The sequence below is a fragment of the Ctenopharyngodon idella genome, chromosome 18 (genome assembly GCF_019924925.1).
Source record: "Ctenopharyngodon idella isolate HZGC_01 chromosome 18, HZGC01, whole genome shotgun sequence".
Classification (NCBI taxonomy): domain Eukaryota; kingdom Metazoa; phylum Chordata; class Actinopteri; order Cypriniformes; family Xenocyprididae; genus Ctenopharyngodon; species Ctenopharyngodon idella.
The window spans coordinates 8,994,171-9,007,093 of NC_067237.1; the positions used below are offsets into that span (position 1 = coordinate 8,994,171).

At 33.7% G+C, this 12,923-nt stretch overlaps 1 protein-coding gene across 1 annotated transcript in view; it reads right to left on the minus strand.

Moving 5' to 3' along the window:
• Positions 1 to 3,410: 3,410 nt before the first annotated feature.
• myo5aa (myosin VAa) overlaps positions 3,411 to 12,923 on the minus strand; it is a 96,517-nt gene continuing 87,004 nt past the window's right edge. The window contains exons 33-39 of the mRNA XM_051870535.1: positions 11,073 to 11,227; positions 10,827 to 10,916; positions 8,253 to 8,403; positions 7,875 to 8,157; positions 6,434 to 6,608; positions 5,255 to 5,335; positions 3,411 to 5,150 (exon numbers count right to left, since the gene is read on the minus strand). Coding sequence (XP_051726495.1) covers positions 4,998 to 5,150; positions 5,255 to 5,335; positions 6,434 to 6,608; positions 7,875 to 8,157; positions 8,253 to 8,403; positions 10,827 to 10,916; positions 11,073 to 11,227 — 1,088 coding nt within the window. The 3' untranslated portion in view covers positions 3,411 to 4,997. The remainder of the gene's footprint in view (positions 5,151 to 5,254; positions 5,336 to 6,433; positions 6,609 to 7,874; positions 8,158 to 8,252; positions 8,404 to 10,826; positions 10,917 to 11,072; positions 11,228 to 12,923) is intronic.

Here is a 12,923-nt window from a genome sequence, read left to right on the forward strand (position 1 = left end):
CCCAGTCATAAACCTTAATTCCAGTGATATTCCTACAGAAAACACCAAGATGTTTATGACTCATTAGAATGTATGCAAAAGACAGCTTTCCAGGTGAAGCGTTCTTTAACAAACTTGGATATGTAGGTGTGTGCTGTCATATCATTCCTCTATCTGTTTGAAATCCATGGATCACCAACCTGTGTTCCTGCTTGTTCATACACAAAAATACAAATGAATGTTACAAATGAATAAACGACTATATCCCGTCTCATATAGCTACTGATAATTTATCAATAATCTTATTTATTTAATGATATTATAGATTATACTTTTGCAGAACGTGCCATGGTTGCGGAGTTATCGCATTTGACCAGCGGATGTCGCTAGCGTGTCACTGCTCCGCTGCTTTGCGCATGCGTAGAAGTTTCTCATTATTATGAGAAACTAAGTCATTATTACGAGAAAGTTTCTCATTATTACAGACTTACAGAATTATATTTTTTTTACTCAATTGTGGCGGAAACAGGCTTCCATATGCGCTTGAACTGACACATACACACAAAATTATGTCAAAATACCTGTCTTGACAAGTATTATCTTGGTTATGTCATAAGTGAACAGTTGAGAAAGAAACCGGATGTGTCAGTTATTCGGTCCGTGCTTTCCTTCTCAAAGTGACAGCAGCCTAATATTCTTGCTGTTGTCTGTGTCATTAATGTTAGTAAAAAAATAATAATTAAAAAAAAAAAAAATCATTATCATCTACCATGTTCAAGAGAAAAGAAGATAGTGAGGAGAGCAGTCAGGAGGAAAGTAATGAGCACAGTTTTTAGGATAAGTGTGTCACGTAAAGTGTGAGTACCAAGCAACATCTCCAGGTGCTCCCTTGAGAACCAGACCAAAAAAGTTATGTGCACCCCTGTATATATGAATAAATTGTGCTTAATTATATTATTTTTTCACTAGGGTATTTAAATTGTTAATTTTGAACAAAAACGTTACATAGTGTACCTTTAAATGTTTTGTATTGTAATTAAAAAGAAAACATTCAGATAGTGCTGAATTCATTTATTTGACTTGAACAGCTTTAGACATTAGTATATCACTCCATGAAATTGCATTGATGAACACATGAAATAATTACAGCTACAGGAACTACAAACTCTCTGGTCCTTCAGTAAGAGACATTCCTCCCCAAAAACCTCTATCTGCCATCTGAAGAAGTTGAAGGAGAAGCAAACATATGAGATATGAGATGTTGAACAGATCTGCATTACTACAGCAACTATCAATGTCTGTATAAGCTGTCTTTATACAAGCATGAGAGTACAGTACAATGAGCATCAGACTGTGGACTGGCTGCTATAATGTGGATGTAATTTATTACAAACCATCTAGAACTCAGAGCTTAGGAAAGACTGAAGCAGGGCTGTTGGATCAGTGTGAAAAGATTTTTAAGATGTGCAAATTAATGTTTTAAGAGGCATTTGTGAATGTATAACTAAATAATGTTTCCAGGAATATTATGGGTTTATAGTTCACAAATGTAAATAAAGCAAATGAATAGAATATGAAACGACAGAGAAACAAACAGTTTACAATGACATGTCATCCATTCAGAGGTAAGGCTTTATCTAAAATATGACAGTAAATAGAACCATGTACAAACACATCAACATTCAATGATTTTTTTTTTTTACATTTTCATTTGTTTGTGTTCTAGTACAATTTTATCATTTTCCATTTGAAGTGATATGCATTTTTATCAAATTGCATTTGTAAATCTTCCACATTTATTTGTGTTCCATAAGAACTGAACAAATAACACAATAATAAAAAAAGAGAGCAAAGGTCACATACACACAATGGTCCCATGATCATAAAACTCCTGAATGATTCTGTGCACTGATGCTGAAAGTGATTTTCAGCTGTGCTCATCTGAACTCAGTACAATGCAAAAACAATAACTGATCGCTGTTTTTTTGTTGTTTTCCAGTAAAATACAACAAAAAATACTAAATAAATTTACTTGAGCAAAAAAGAGACTTCTTTATAGAGAATATATGATGAATTAAGCTTCTTTTTCTTACCCCAATAGCATTTCACAAAATTTTAACAAATGCTTAAAATATATAGAACCTATATGTACACACACACACACACACACACACACACACACACCTCTGACCATTCTTGTGACATATGCATAACCACCACTTATCTCCATCAGAAAGCAGTTGAGACTGATAGAATGATACTGAAGCTCTGTGTGATACAGGAAGGACTGTAACTACAGTAAGGCCTGGCATGAAAAAGATCCCAGCGCACTACAGTGAAATGCCATCAGAATCTCTATTTAGATCCAGAGCTGTGTGTTAATGGCCAATAACACACTGAACTAGCATGGAAGATTTTAAAGCTGAAACCCATGCAGTACAGAGCAGAAACAAAGTATCAACATGCATCATTTTCTGACCATTTAATATAATATGATATAATAGGGTGTGTGAATGTCTGTGTTTGTGTGTGTGTCGGTGATGGAAAGTGACTGCTTCAATTTCAGGAGTTACAGATCAAAACAAACAGCTTTCCAATAAAAGCTGCCTGACACATTCAAGATAATACTGATATTCTGCCATACATGAACACAAATGACAAACAAGCAAAACAAAACTACTGACAAAAAGAAATTTGTCCATATATATATAACTCATCCAACAGCACATGCCAGAAAAACAACAGCTGTTTTTAACGTTTAAAAATGTATAATACTGAAATAAATAACAGCAGGTTTTTGATAAACATCATGTCTTGAGAGTCAGTAGTTTGGGGTTTCTTTATAGTTCTGTAAAGGATATCCAGTGTGCTTTTGTGCATACAAGACGCCTTTGTGAATCTCATGAAAAACAGCATTTTCTTATTTGTCTTATTTCATCCCAAAAAATCTATAAAAAAAAATTATATATACTGACAAAAGTTTTTTTTTTTTTTGCCTAATTAAGCTTATTTCTCCATCATATTCTCATTAATGTAATGTAAAATAATAATAAATAATGATATTTATATTGTAAAGTACACAAGTAAGCATAGTTCATGACAGCAGTTGTTGTATTGAATTTATGCTGATTTTAATAAAATACATTTGTGTCGAGATAGGATATTTCGTTACATTAAAGAGACAGTTCACCCAAATATAAAAATTCTGTCATCATTTACTCACCCCCAAGTTGTTCCAAACCTGTGTTCATTTATGTATTGTGCTGAACACTAAAGAAGATATTTTGAAGATTGTCGGCAACCAAACAGTTTCTGGTCCCCATTGACTTCCATATTATTTTGTTTTGGAAGTCAATGGGGACCAGAAACTGTTTGCTTACTGACAATCTTCAAAATATCTTCTTTTTTGTTCAGCAGAAGAAAAAAATCATACAGGTTTGGAACAACTTGAGGGTGAGTAAATGATGACAGAATTTTCATTTTTGGGTGAACTATCCCTTTAATATAATGCATGTAATTGTATTACATTAATTATATATATTACATTATAACACTGCATTACAATAGTGAGAATTTTGGGGGAAAATATGCTTGTCATAAAAAATGCAATCATAACGTTCCTAAAATTGGCTCCTAAAATTCTTTGTGTTATTTATTTCATTTGATCTTTCTTCATGAGATTCATCCACGTATAGAACGGTGGAGGGCCCAAACCATCTGAAACCTCATTAAACCTCATTCAGGAGTCTAGATCCCACCTGAACTAACTCTAGCTCTGATATAAACCTGTAAAACAAGGATCTCAGGCCCTTGATATGTACGATGCTGACAGAGCAGGTCAGTATGATGCAAACCCAAACAATCCCATCATGCACTGGGTCTGGACTGTACCATCTCTTTGGAAATGATTCCTGAAGATCAGAGATGTAAACTTGAGGAAGCTCTTGAGGAAGAGATCAGCTCTGGGACTGTGTATGGATGCTAAGTTTTCTTTTCGCCAGTTACACCAGACATGACTACTTTTTAGCTAATCACCACACGCTACTAACAAATAATAATCTATGTTAATGAAGTCAGCTGAGCTCCAAGATAGAGTCTAGGTTATTTATCTGATATGGATGAGAGCAGAGGACTACAGTATGTTCCGCAACTGGATATCCATGTTAACTAACATCTGAGAGAAAAAAAAATCTGATAGGGTAAAGCAATAAATAAAATATCCTAGCATCATACATTTTCATAGATATTTATATATGTATAAGACTATACAGCCCCGTGAACATATTCTGGTTGTGACAGTGGTCTGAAAAGGCATTAGTGTTAGAAGAGTTATTTTGACCTTCATTCTTCCTTCCGTAACGTTCAATAAGCGAAACATCTCTGAAATATTCCAGGTGAATCTCACAAAAAAGAAAGTAAGTAAATGAAGACAATTTTTAAAAAGCATTGCTCTGTGTTATTCACACTATACTCAATGTTTCTCATTAATAATACCATTTTTTTTTTTTTTTTTACTGCATTTCAGTGAATTCCAATTATTTATTTGATTCGGCATATGCCAGCAAATACTGTACTATGTGAATAATATTACTTCTTTTCACATCACAATAATAAGAAACTTTTTGCAATAAAGGAATGAGAATTTGGGGTGGAAGTGCTTAATTGTCATTAAAATAACATAACAATGTCAAAAATCTTAATAGTATAAAGATGGGCTTCATTTTCTTTAAGAAAAACAGTTTCTTATGTCTTTCTTTTGATTTGGGGGTCAATTGAGATTTGAACGTACTTGACAGTTTTTTTTTTTTTTTTTTTTGTGAGATTCACCCTTTTAAGGAATAAACAAAAGTGATGAAGAAGAGCAAAAAGAGGGATTGGTGACATGGTCTAAATTGCATTCTCTTTAAGTATGTGGCTTATTTACCTATAACAATTGATTTTTTATTTTTTTTTATATTACTATATTTTGACTCCCTGTTCCTGCCATGTGATTGGCTGAGGTGAGGTGATTGACAGGTCTACACACGAGTGAGGAAGGCCAGATTGAGGCTGCCGGGGATCTGAATGGTTTCCAGGGCCAGAGAGGAGGGGTTAAAGGGGAAGGTCACGGGGTAGATGAGTTTGGTGTCCATCAGCAGCTGAGGCGACTCCTTTCGATCCCGTAAACGCGTCTGACAGAGGAAAGACTCAAGTTGAAGCATTCACACACAATGAAAAAGATACGACTTAAAGAGCACAAGAACTAGTATATGAGGTTACATTTTTTGAAACATACCTGTATTGTTCTTATGAACAGTACTGACACTCGCTCTTCAAATGCATTGACAGGCGTATACAAGTTCAGCACCTTCACAATCTGGACAGAAAATAAGAAATGATGAGGGAGTGTGTGTGTGTCAGGTTGTGTTAAGCAAAAAATATGGGGGGAAAAAAAAATAAGATGGTGTAAGAACATCCAAAACAAATGATGAGCATGACCAAACAAATCTAAGTAGGCCTCCAAAAAAGAACAAAAGAACATTTCAGTCACAGTCAACCATGTCCAACCAAAAAACTTGAAAAACTACAGAGCCCCTAAAGGGACATGGTGATGAAAAAACATAAGATCAGAAGAAAAATTATACGTCAATGCTTTTACGTTCTCTCACAAATGTTTTGCGTTCCCCTGAGAAACTTTGTGTTCACTCACAAAACCTTTGCTTTCCCTCACAAAACTTTTACGTTCCCCAAGAAACTTTGCTTTTGCTTGCAAAGACCACAAACGTTTTGCGAGCAAATGCAAAGTTGTATTTTTTCCTACTATCTTATATTTCTTCCACCACCATGTCCCTTTAGGGACTCCGTAAAAAACATTCAGTATAATCTGTCATTCTGATACATGTTGTACAAAATCTGGTATTTGGTTTTTCCCTATTTTGGAAAAGTTACCACCGTAAAACAGGGCAAAAAAATAAATAAAAATAAAAATAAATAAATAAATAAATATTATAGGTAGGCAATACAAGCCTAATAATATACAGTATGTGAATAATACATTAGTTGATTTAATTTTGATTTATTATCACACTCCATTTAAATAAATAAACAAAAACACAAACAAACAAGCAAACAAATACTGTTTTATCTATATTTAAAACAAAAATATTGCCTCAGGATATTACAATGTTTTGCATGTTGGGAACTGCTGCTATAAAAATGTGATCCTTATATTTACTGTAATGTGTATTCTTTTTAAAAATTAGTGAGTTACTAAGTGGATCTTTTTTTCTTTTTCAAATAATTAATATTGGCTAGGTCAAGATAATATGAAATCTACTTGCACAAAGAAATGGTCTTTGAAGAAATCTACTTGCACAAAGATCATCTATAAAATGATCAGGGAAATGAATCAAGTGGGCTATAATGAATAAATCAGACGATGCTCATGTGTAGTGCAGTCTGGAGTGAGTGTTACCTGTGCTGTAGAGAGGGCGTTACACATGGAGCAGATGGCCTCTGCATCCTCATCGGTTTTCTTCTTGACCTGCAGTAGTTGTGCGGCCTGAATCAGCGGCTCCAGTGTCTCTTTTGCACCGCATGTCATGAGGTTCTTATCTCTCAGCCACTCCTCCAACTGACTCACGTTATACCTGAACACATACACACATAAACAATATTACTGGAAATAAATTAAAATATGGCCAACAAATTGAATTTCTGAGCTAATCTTACATACGCTACTTATATATTTAATGTAATCTATGCCACCATTCAAAAGCTTGTGGTCAGTAAAAGTTTTAATGTTTTTGAAAGAATTATGCTCTTTATGCTCACCAAGGCTGCATTTATCATCAAAATACAGTAAAAACAGTAATACTGTGAAATATTACAATTTAAAATAACTCTTTTTAGCCATTAATTTACTTTTTCAGTATCAAAATCATTCCAATGTTGATTTGGTGTTCTACAAACATTTCTTCTCATTATTATCATCACTACTGAAAAAAGCTGCTTAATAATTTTGAGGAAACCATAATACAGTTTTTTTTCAGGGTTCTTTGCTGAATTCAAATAAACAGCATTTTTGTGAAATTTAATTGTTTTTATAACCATGTAAAAGTCTTTACTGTCAATTTTGATCAACACATCCTTGCTTAATAAAAGTATTACATTTCTTTTAAAAAATCTTACTGAATCCAAACTTATCAATGGTAGTGTAAATCATGGGAATACTGATTAATAATAATAATATTGTCCAGCTTTACGCAGTTTCTGCCAAATATTATGTGACAGGAATGATTATACTAATATTCAACAATTAAATTTTTAATGTAAGAAATAATTTAACATATAGTTTAAATTTAAACTGTATTAATATTCCATATATCGCTTTGATTTAAAGGGATGGTTCACACAAAAATGAAAATTCTCTCATCATTTACTCACCCTCAAGTTGTTCCAAACGTTCATGAATTTCTTTCTTCTGCTGAACACGAAAGAAGATATTTTGAAGAATATGGGTAACCAAACAGTTGATGGGCCCCATTGACTTCCATAGTGTGGACATCAACTGTTTGGTTACTGACACTGTGTTCAGCGGAAGAAAGGAATTCATACGGGTTTGGAATAACTTGAGGGTGAGTAAATGATGACAGAATTTAAATTTTTGAGTGAACTATCCCTTTAACTTTTAATTTGTGATTTAGTTTGAATAATTATTTTAATATTTTTAAATAAAGCAGCATGTTTAAAGGCCTTATTTTTCACTATGGTGTCAAGAATTATGCAGAATTATTGGTATTGATTAATTACTAATATTTACAATTCCAACCCTATTTGGGTGCCACTGTATATTTAATCTTGTCTGCATAAATTTTTCACTGCTCTGCAAACATACAGAACTTATTTGCACGCACCTGATCTGCATGCCCTTGCTCCAGGAGCACATGTCTTTACGCAGCAGCAGGTTGTTGAGAGTGACGGCGCCGATGATGTAGAACTGCTGCTTGACCACCTGTTTGATGAGCTCCGGGTCAGTTCCGTGCTGACACATGATGGAGTGGAAGGTATTGAGCTGGCGGATGATGGAGTCCAACGTGTACGTCCCTTCATCAGCAATACTGGACGTCCTCTTACGGAGACCCGTGGGCTTCACCCCGGACACGCCCTGGATGGTTTCATGTTCCAGCATGCCAGAGACTGCCGAGAGCAACAACAGACAGAGGGATAAATACAGAGGGAGAGAGAAAGAGGGATACAGATCAAAAGAAAGACACCAAAGGTCACATGCTCACCGATCATGGGTTGCAAGATGTTCTCCATACACTTGATGAGCTGTTGGTAGATCTGAATGGCCAGATCGCTCAAAACCTGCCGGTACTCAGCCAGGTCAAAGTTGGAGAGACAGTGATCGTTCTGTTTAGGGGTGTTATGCTTCATAAATTGCTGGAGAGAGAAGAAGGAGAAAGTGTTGATTATGTTTGAGCAACACTGGAGACAGAGAGAAACTGTGGCCACATATACACTGCAAAAACATAGGTTGCCACTGGGATAATATACAGGATTCCCACACCTTTTGAACAATGGATTTACATTATTATTGTGTATTTTTTTAGGACCATTATGATTTTTTTTTCTCTCATTACTGTAATGTATACTGTTTATTCAGGGTTACTGCAGGCTTTATAAAGGTAAATTTAAGACTTTTTAAAGTCATTTTTAAGACCAAGCAAAGAAAATTTAAGGAATAAATTGAAGGGAACACAATAAATCAATATGTTCTTTATATGTAAATGTCTAGGGAGAAATACAATAAGCAGCATTACTTCAAGCAACACTTCAGTTTAAAAACACAACTTCCATCAGATATCCATTACTGTTTAATTAATTTTTACAAAAGAAGTAGCTTGAATTGCTCTGCTTACAACCACTAGAATATGGACATAACTTTTACTGTATCTTCTCATCACACTGTAAAAAAGTTTTTCCTCAGTATTTTTGTCTTGTTTTCCAGTGAAAATGTCTAAAGATTCTTAAATAAAGATGCAATTATCTGCCGGTGGGCTCAGAATTTTTTTTTTAATTCAAAGGGAAGTTTTGATGACTCATTGACAGATATCTGTTCTTGTTCAAAAAAAACAAAACAAAAAAAAAAACACTTAATTTTGTTTAATTTTTCAAGACTTCATTTTACATTTGCATATCAAGTAAATGCATCTTAATCTATTGATTTTTAGATATTTGTATTGGAAAACAGGATAAAAATACTGAGGAAGATTCATTCTTTTGCAATGCATTCAACATTTAATGCCATGACTTTATGAATTTAAGACTTTCTGCTCTGATTTAAGATTTTTTAAAGACTTTTTTTAATACCTGCAGAAACCCTGTTATTATGTACTTATCATTAATTATTATCATTAGTGGTGATTCTAATGCATTAATTGTTTCTTTATTATTAATATGTTTTAAATCAGAATATATTAAAGGCAGTACAACAAATACCACCATAATATATAATAGTTTATATTTGTTTACATTACAGAAATGAGAATGAGATTGATTTTGGAGTGAAATGTGACATGTTCTTGACATGCAGATTTAATAATGAAAATTTGCTCATTAAATCAAAAAGCTCAAAAGTGAATTTGTCAAAAGCATTGTAAATAATAACATTTCTGTAAATAACTGAATCTTGCTTATACAAAATAAGATTCAGGGTTCCCAGAAAACCTGGAAAAACCAGGGAATTTTAAAATTGTGGTTTCAAGGGCAAAAACACATGAATAAATCCACATTTCTGTAGTGAATATAATAATAATAATAATAATAATAATAATATAAACTCTATTAAAAAATATATATATATCACCAGTTGGAAAATGCTCTTTGTGAATGTAATCTCTATAAAATGATAAAAATCAGTCCATTAAAAGCAGGAGCTTAATAAACACAAACAGTGTCTGTTGACTGTGTTCACTAACAATTAACGGATATGTCTTCAGTCACTTACGTTAATTCCGTTAAAAATAGCTAACAACCAATGGAATAAATTCTGGCAGCAGCTATTTGCACTAAGTGCAAATAACAATAGATGCTATTTACACTAAGTGCAAATAGCGATAGATGCTATTTACACTAAATGTAAATAGCAATTAGATGCTATTTACACTGAGTGAAAATAGCATATTTACACTGGATGAAATTAGCGATAGATTCTATTTACACGATGTAAAAGTATCAGTTCTTTGCAATAAGTGTAAATAGTAATTAGATGCTATCTATACTTTATATTGGTAGATACTATTTGCACCTCAGTATTTTTGTACATTAACAGGATGCAATAATATCACAGGGTGTAAATGATTATATTTATTAAAATTATTAAATGAATGCTGCCTTATTGGGAGAATAAAAACCCTCCCTACACCTTCACCTAACCCTACCCAATAAACACTCGTTCGCAGTTTATTTCCACTTTTAGAATATTATTTTAATTTTTATTGAAAATAAATGCGAGCTCGGCAAAAGGTGGTTTCGAACCTGCATCGATCGCGTTAAAAGCTAGGAGTGCAAGCCTTACTCGCTACTCCTGCGCCACTGAAGAAGTTGAATTACGCTCGTCTTTTTTAAAGCTCGAGTGGCCCAACCAGACATTGGTGGGCGGAGCTAGTGTAAATAGCGTTTGCCAACAAGGGACGCTATTTGCACTTAGTGTAAATAGACACTCTGATAAATGCTTGGTCTTCAAGTTTCTTGTTTACAGCCGAAGTTGCTAAACTATTGTTATGGTTCACTGTCAACCTTCTAGAGTTTGAAAGTGACAATAAGTATGATATATGTCCATGTGTGTCTGAGTGTGATCTCACCTCGTCGCCACTGTACTGTTTTAGGCAGTGTAGGAAACGACACGTGTTGGACAACCAGAAGGAAACAGTCTCAAAGTCGTCACCTCTTTTCTGTAGAAAAAGCAAAACAGTAATAGTTTGCAGTGATAATGGAAAACATGAAGTTATTCTGCCTTTTTAATACTATTCTAAAAAGACAGTGTTAGCTTTATTAAGTTATAGCATTATAAATGCGAATGGTGTGTGTGTGAGTGAGTGTATCGAGACCTTGAGGATCTTCTTGATGCTGTTGATGACAGAGGTGAGTAGAGATCGGACTTTCTGGTCATCATTAACGTAGTCGGCATGTCGCAGACACATGAAGAGGATGTATGCCGGCAAACCTGGTATCAGATTAACTGCCACACCACGAGGCTTCAGCTCTGACAAAAAACACACATGCACAGAACACAGTTTTATTAAGGCATTTTATTTCATTATTTTTTTTAAATATTGTTTTATTAAGGTTATTTTTATTAAGGCCTTTTGCCACTCATCTTAAAAAGAGGGTAGCATGGAATGGGACTGGGAATCATGTAACATGGAATCGAACTTGAACTTTAATTAACTTGAATTTCTGGATGTTAATACGTTTACCCTCGGTTTCACAGACAAGGCTTAAGCTTAGTCCCAGACTAAAATGTATGTTTGAGCTGTTTTTAACTGAAAGCAACTTGCACTGACATATCTTAAAATATAAGATGTCAGTCCATGGCATGTTTATAAAAGCTACTTAAATGGCCCAATTGATCTGATCAGGTCTAATCCTGGCTTAATCTAAGCCCTGTCTATGAAACCAGGCCTTAGAGGACCAAAACTGAAAATACTACTACTACTACTACTACTACTAATATAATTAATTAATAAATCTAAAGATATAATGGAGAAATTGTATTTTTAAGTTTCATATAATGTGTTCATAAATGTATTCATTTACTAATGTATTTATTAAAATGGTAACACTTCAGTTTAGGGTCCAATTCTCACTATTATTATTAGCATGTATATTACTAGGACATTGACTGTTTATTAGTCATGACCATATTCTACATCCCTTAATCCTACCCAATACCTAAACTTAACAACTACCTTACTAACTATTAATAAGCAGTAATTAGGAGTTTATTCAGGCAAAAGTCATAGTTAATAATTAGCTAATAGTGAGAATTGGACCCTAAACTAAAGTGTGACAATTAAAATAGACATAAGACATTCTTTAGACATTCTACTAACTACAAGTAACTTTGCAACTCTCATTAGAGGATTAGTAGACTGTCTGCTTAATATCTGCTAACACTTCATTTTCATTGTCCCCAAATAGACATTCTACTGACTATAAGTAACTTTCCAAATACATGTCAACTTATTCTACTAACCTGAACCCTAACACCTAATCCTAACCTAACAGTCTACTAATACTCTAATGAGAGGTAACTGACATGTAGTTGCAAAGTTATTTATAGTTAGTAGAATGTTTAAAGAGGACCATAGAAATAAAGCATAACTGATTTATTTATTTTTTCCAGTTGTGGGTTTATAGGCCAGATTTACTAAAAGCTTACACAAACCCTCTTTTGGTGATTTAAAAAAAAAAAAAAAAAAAAAAAAAAACTTTCAAGTTTTACCAAAGATACACAGTGAAACATTAGCAGTGAAAAGGCATGGCAGTTATTTTTGTGATTAACCTTATTGCATATGCTTTTGTAGGAGTTTCTCATTCAGCAAAATTTATGGGAGCAGAGTATTAAAAAAAAAAAAAAAAAAAAAAAAATCGTGTAGTGTGATTTACTAAGGTTTGCGGTTGTCAATTTACTCGTATTTGTGCCTTTATTTAATGCTCCCAAAAAAATGTCTTAATTCATTTTGTGATATTTACTTGGCTGCGATAGTTGCTTCTATTAGGAGGCACTGTAGAGAACAGAGAGTGTGTAGTACAAGCGAGAGAATATTCTCCACTCGTGTTCATTTATTTGGAATGACAGAGGCGTCACATTATCCCAACATATGATTTGCAAAACCATGTTATTTTTAATTTGCCACACCTGTGTTGTTAGTAGATCACCTGTTTATCATCAGCTC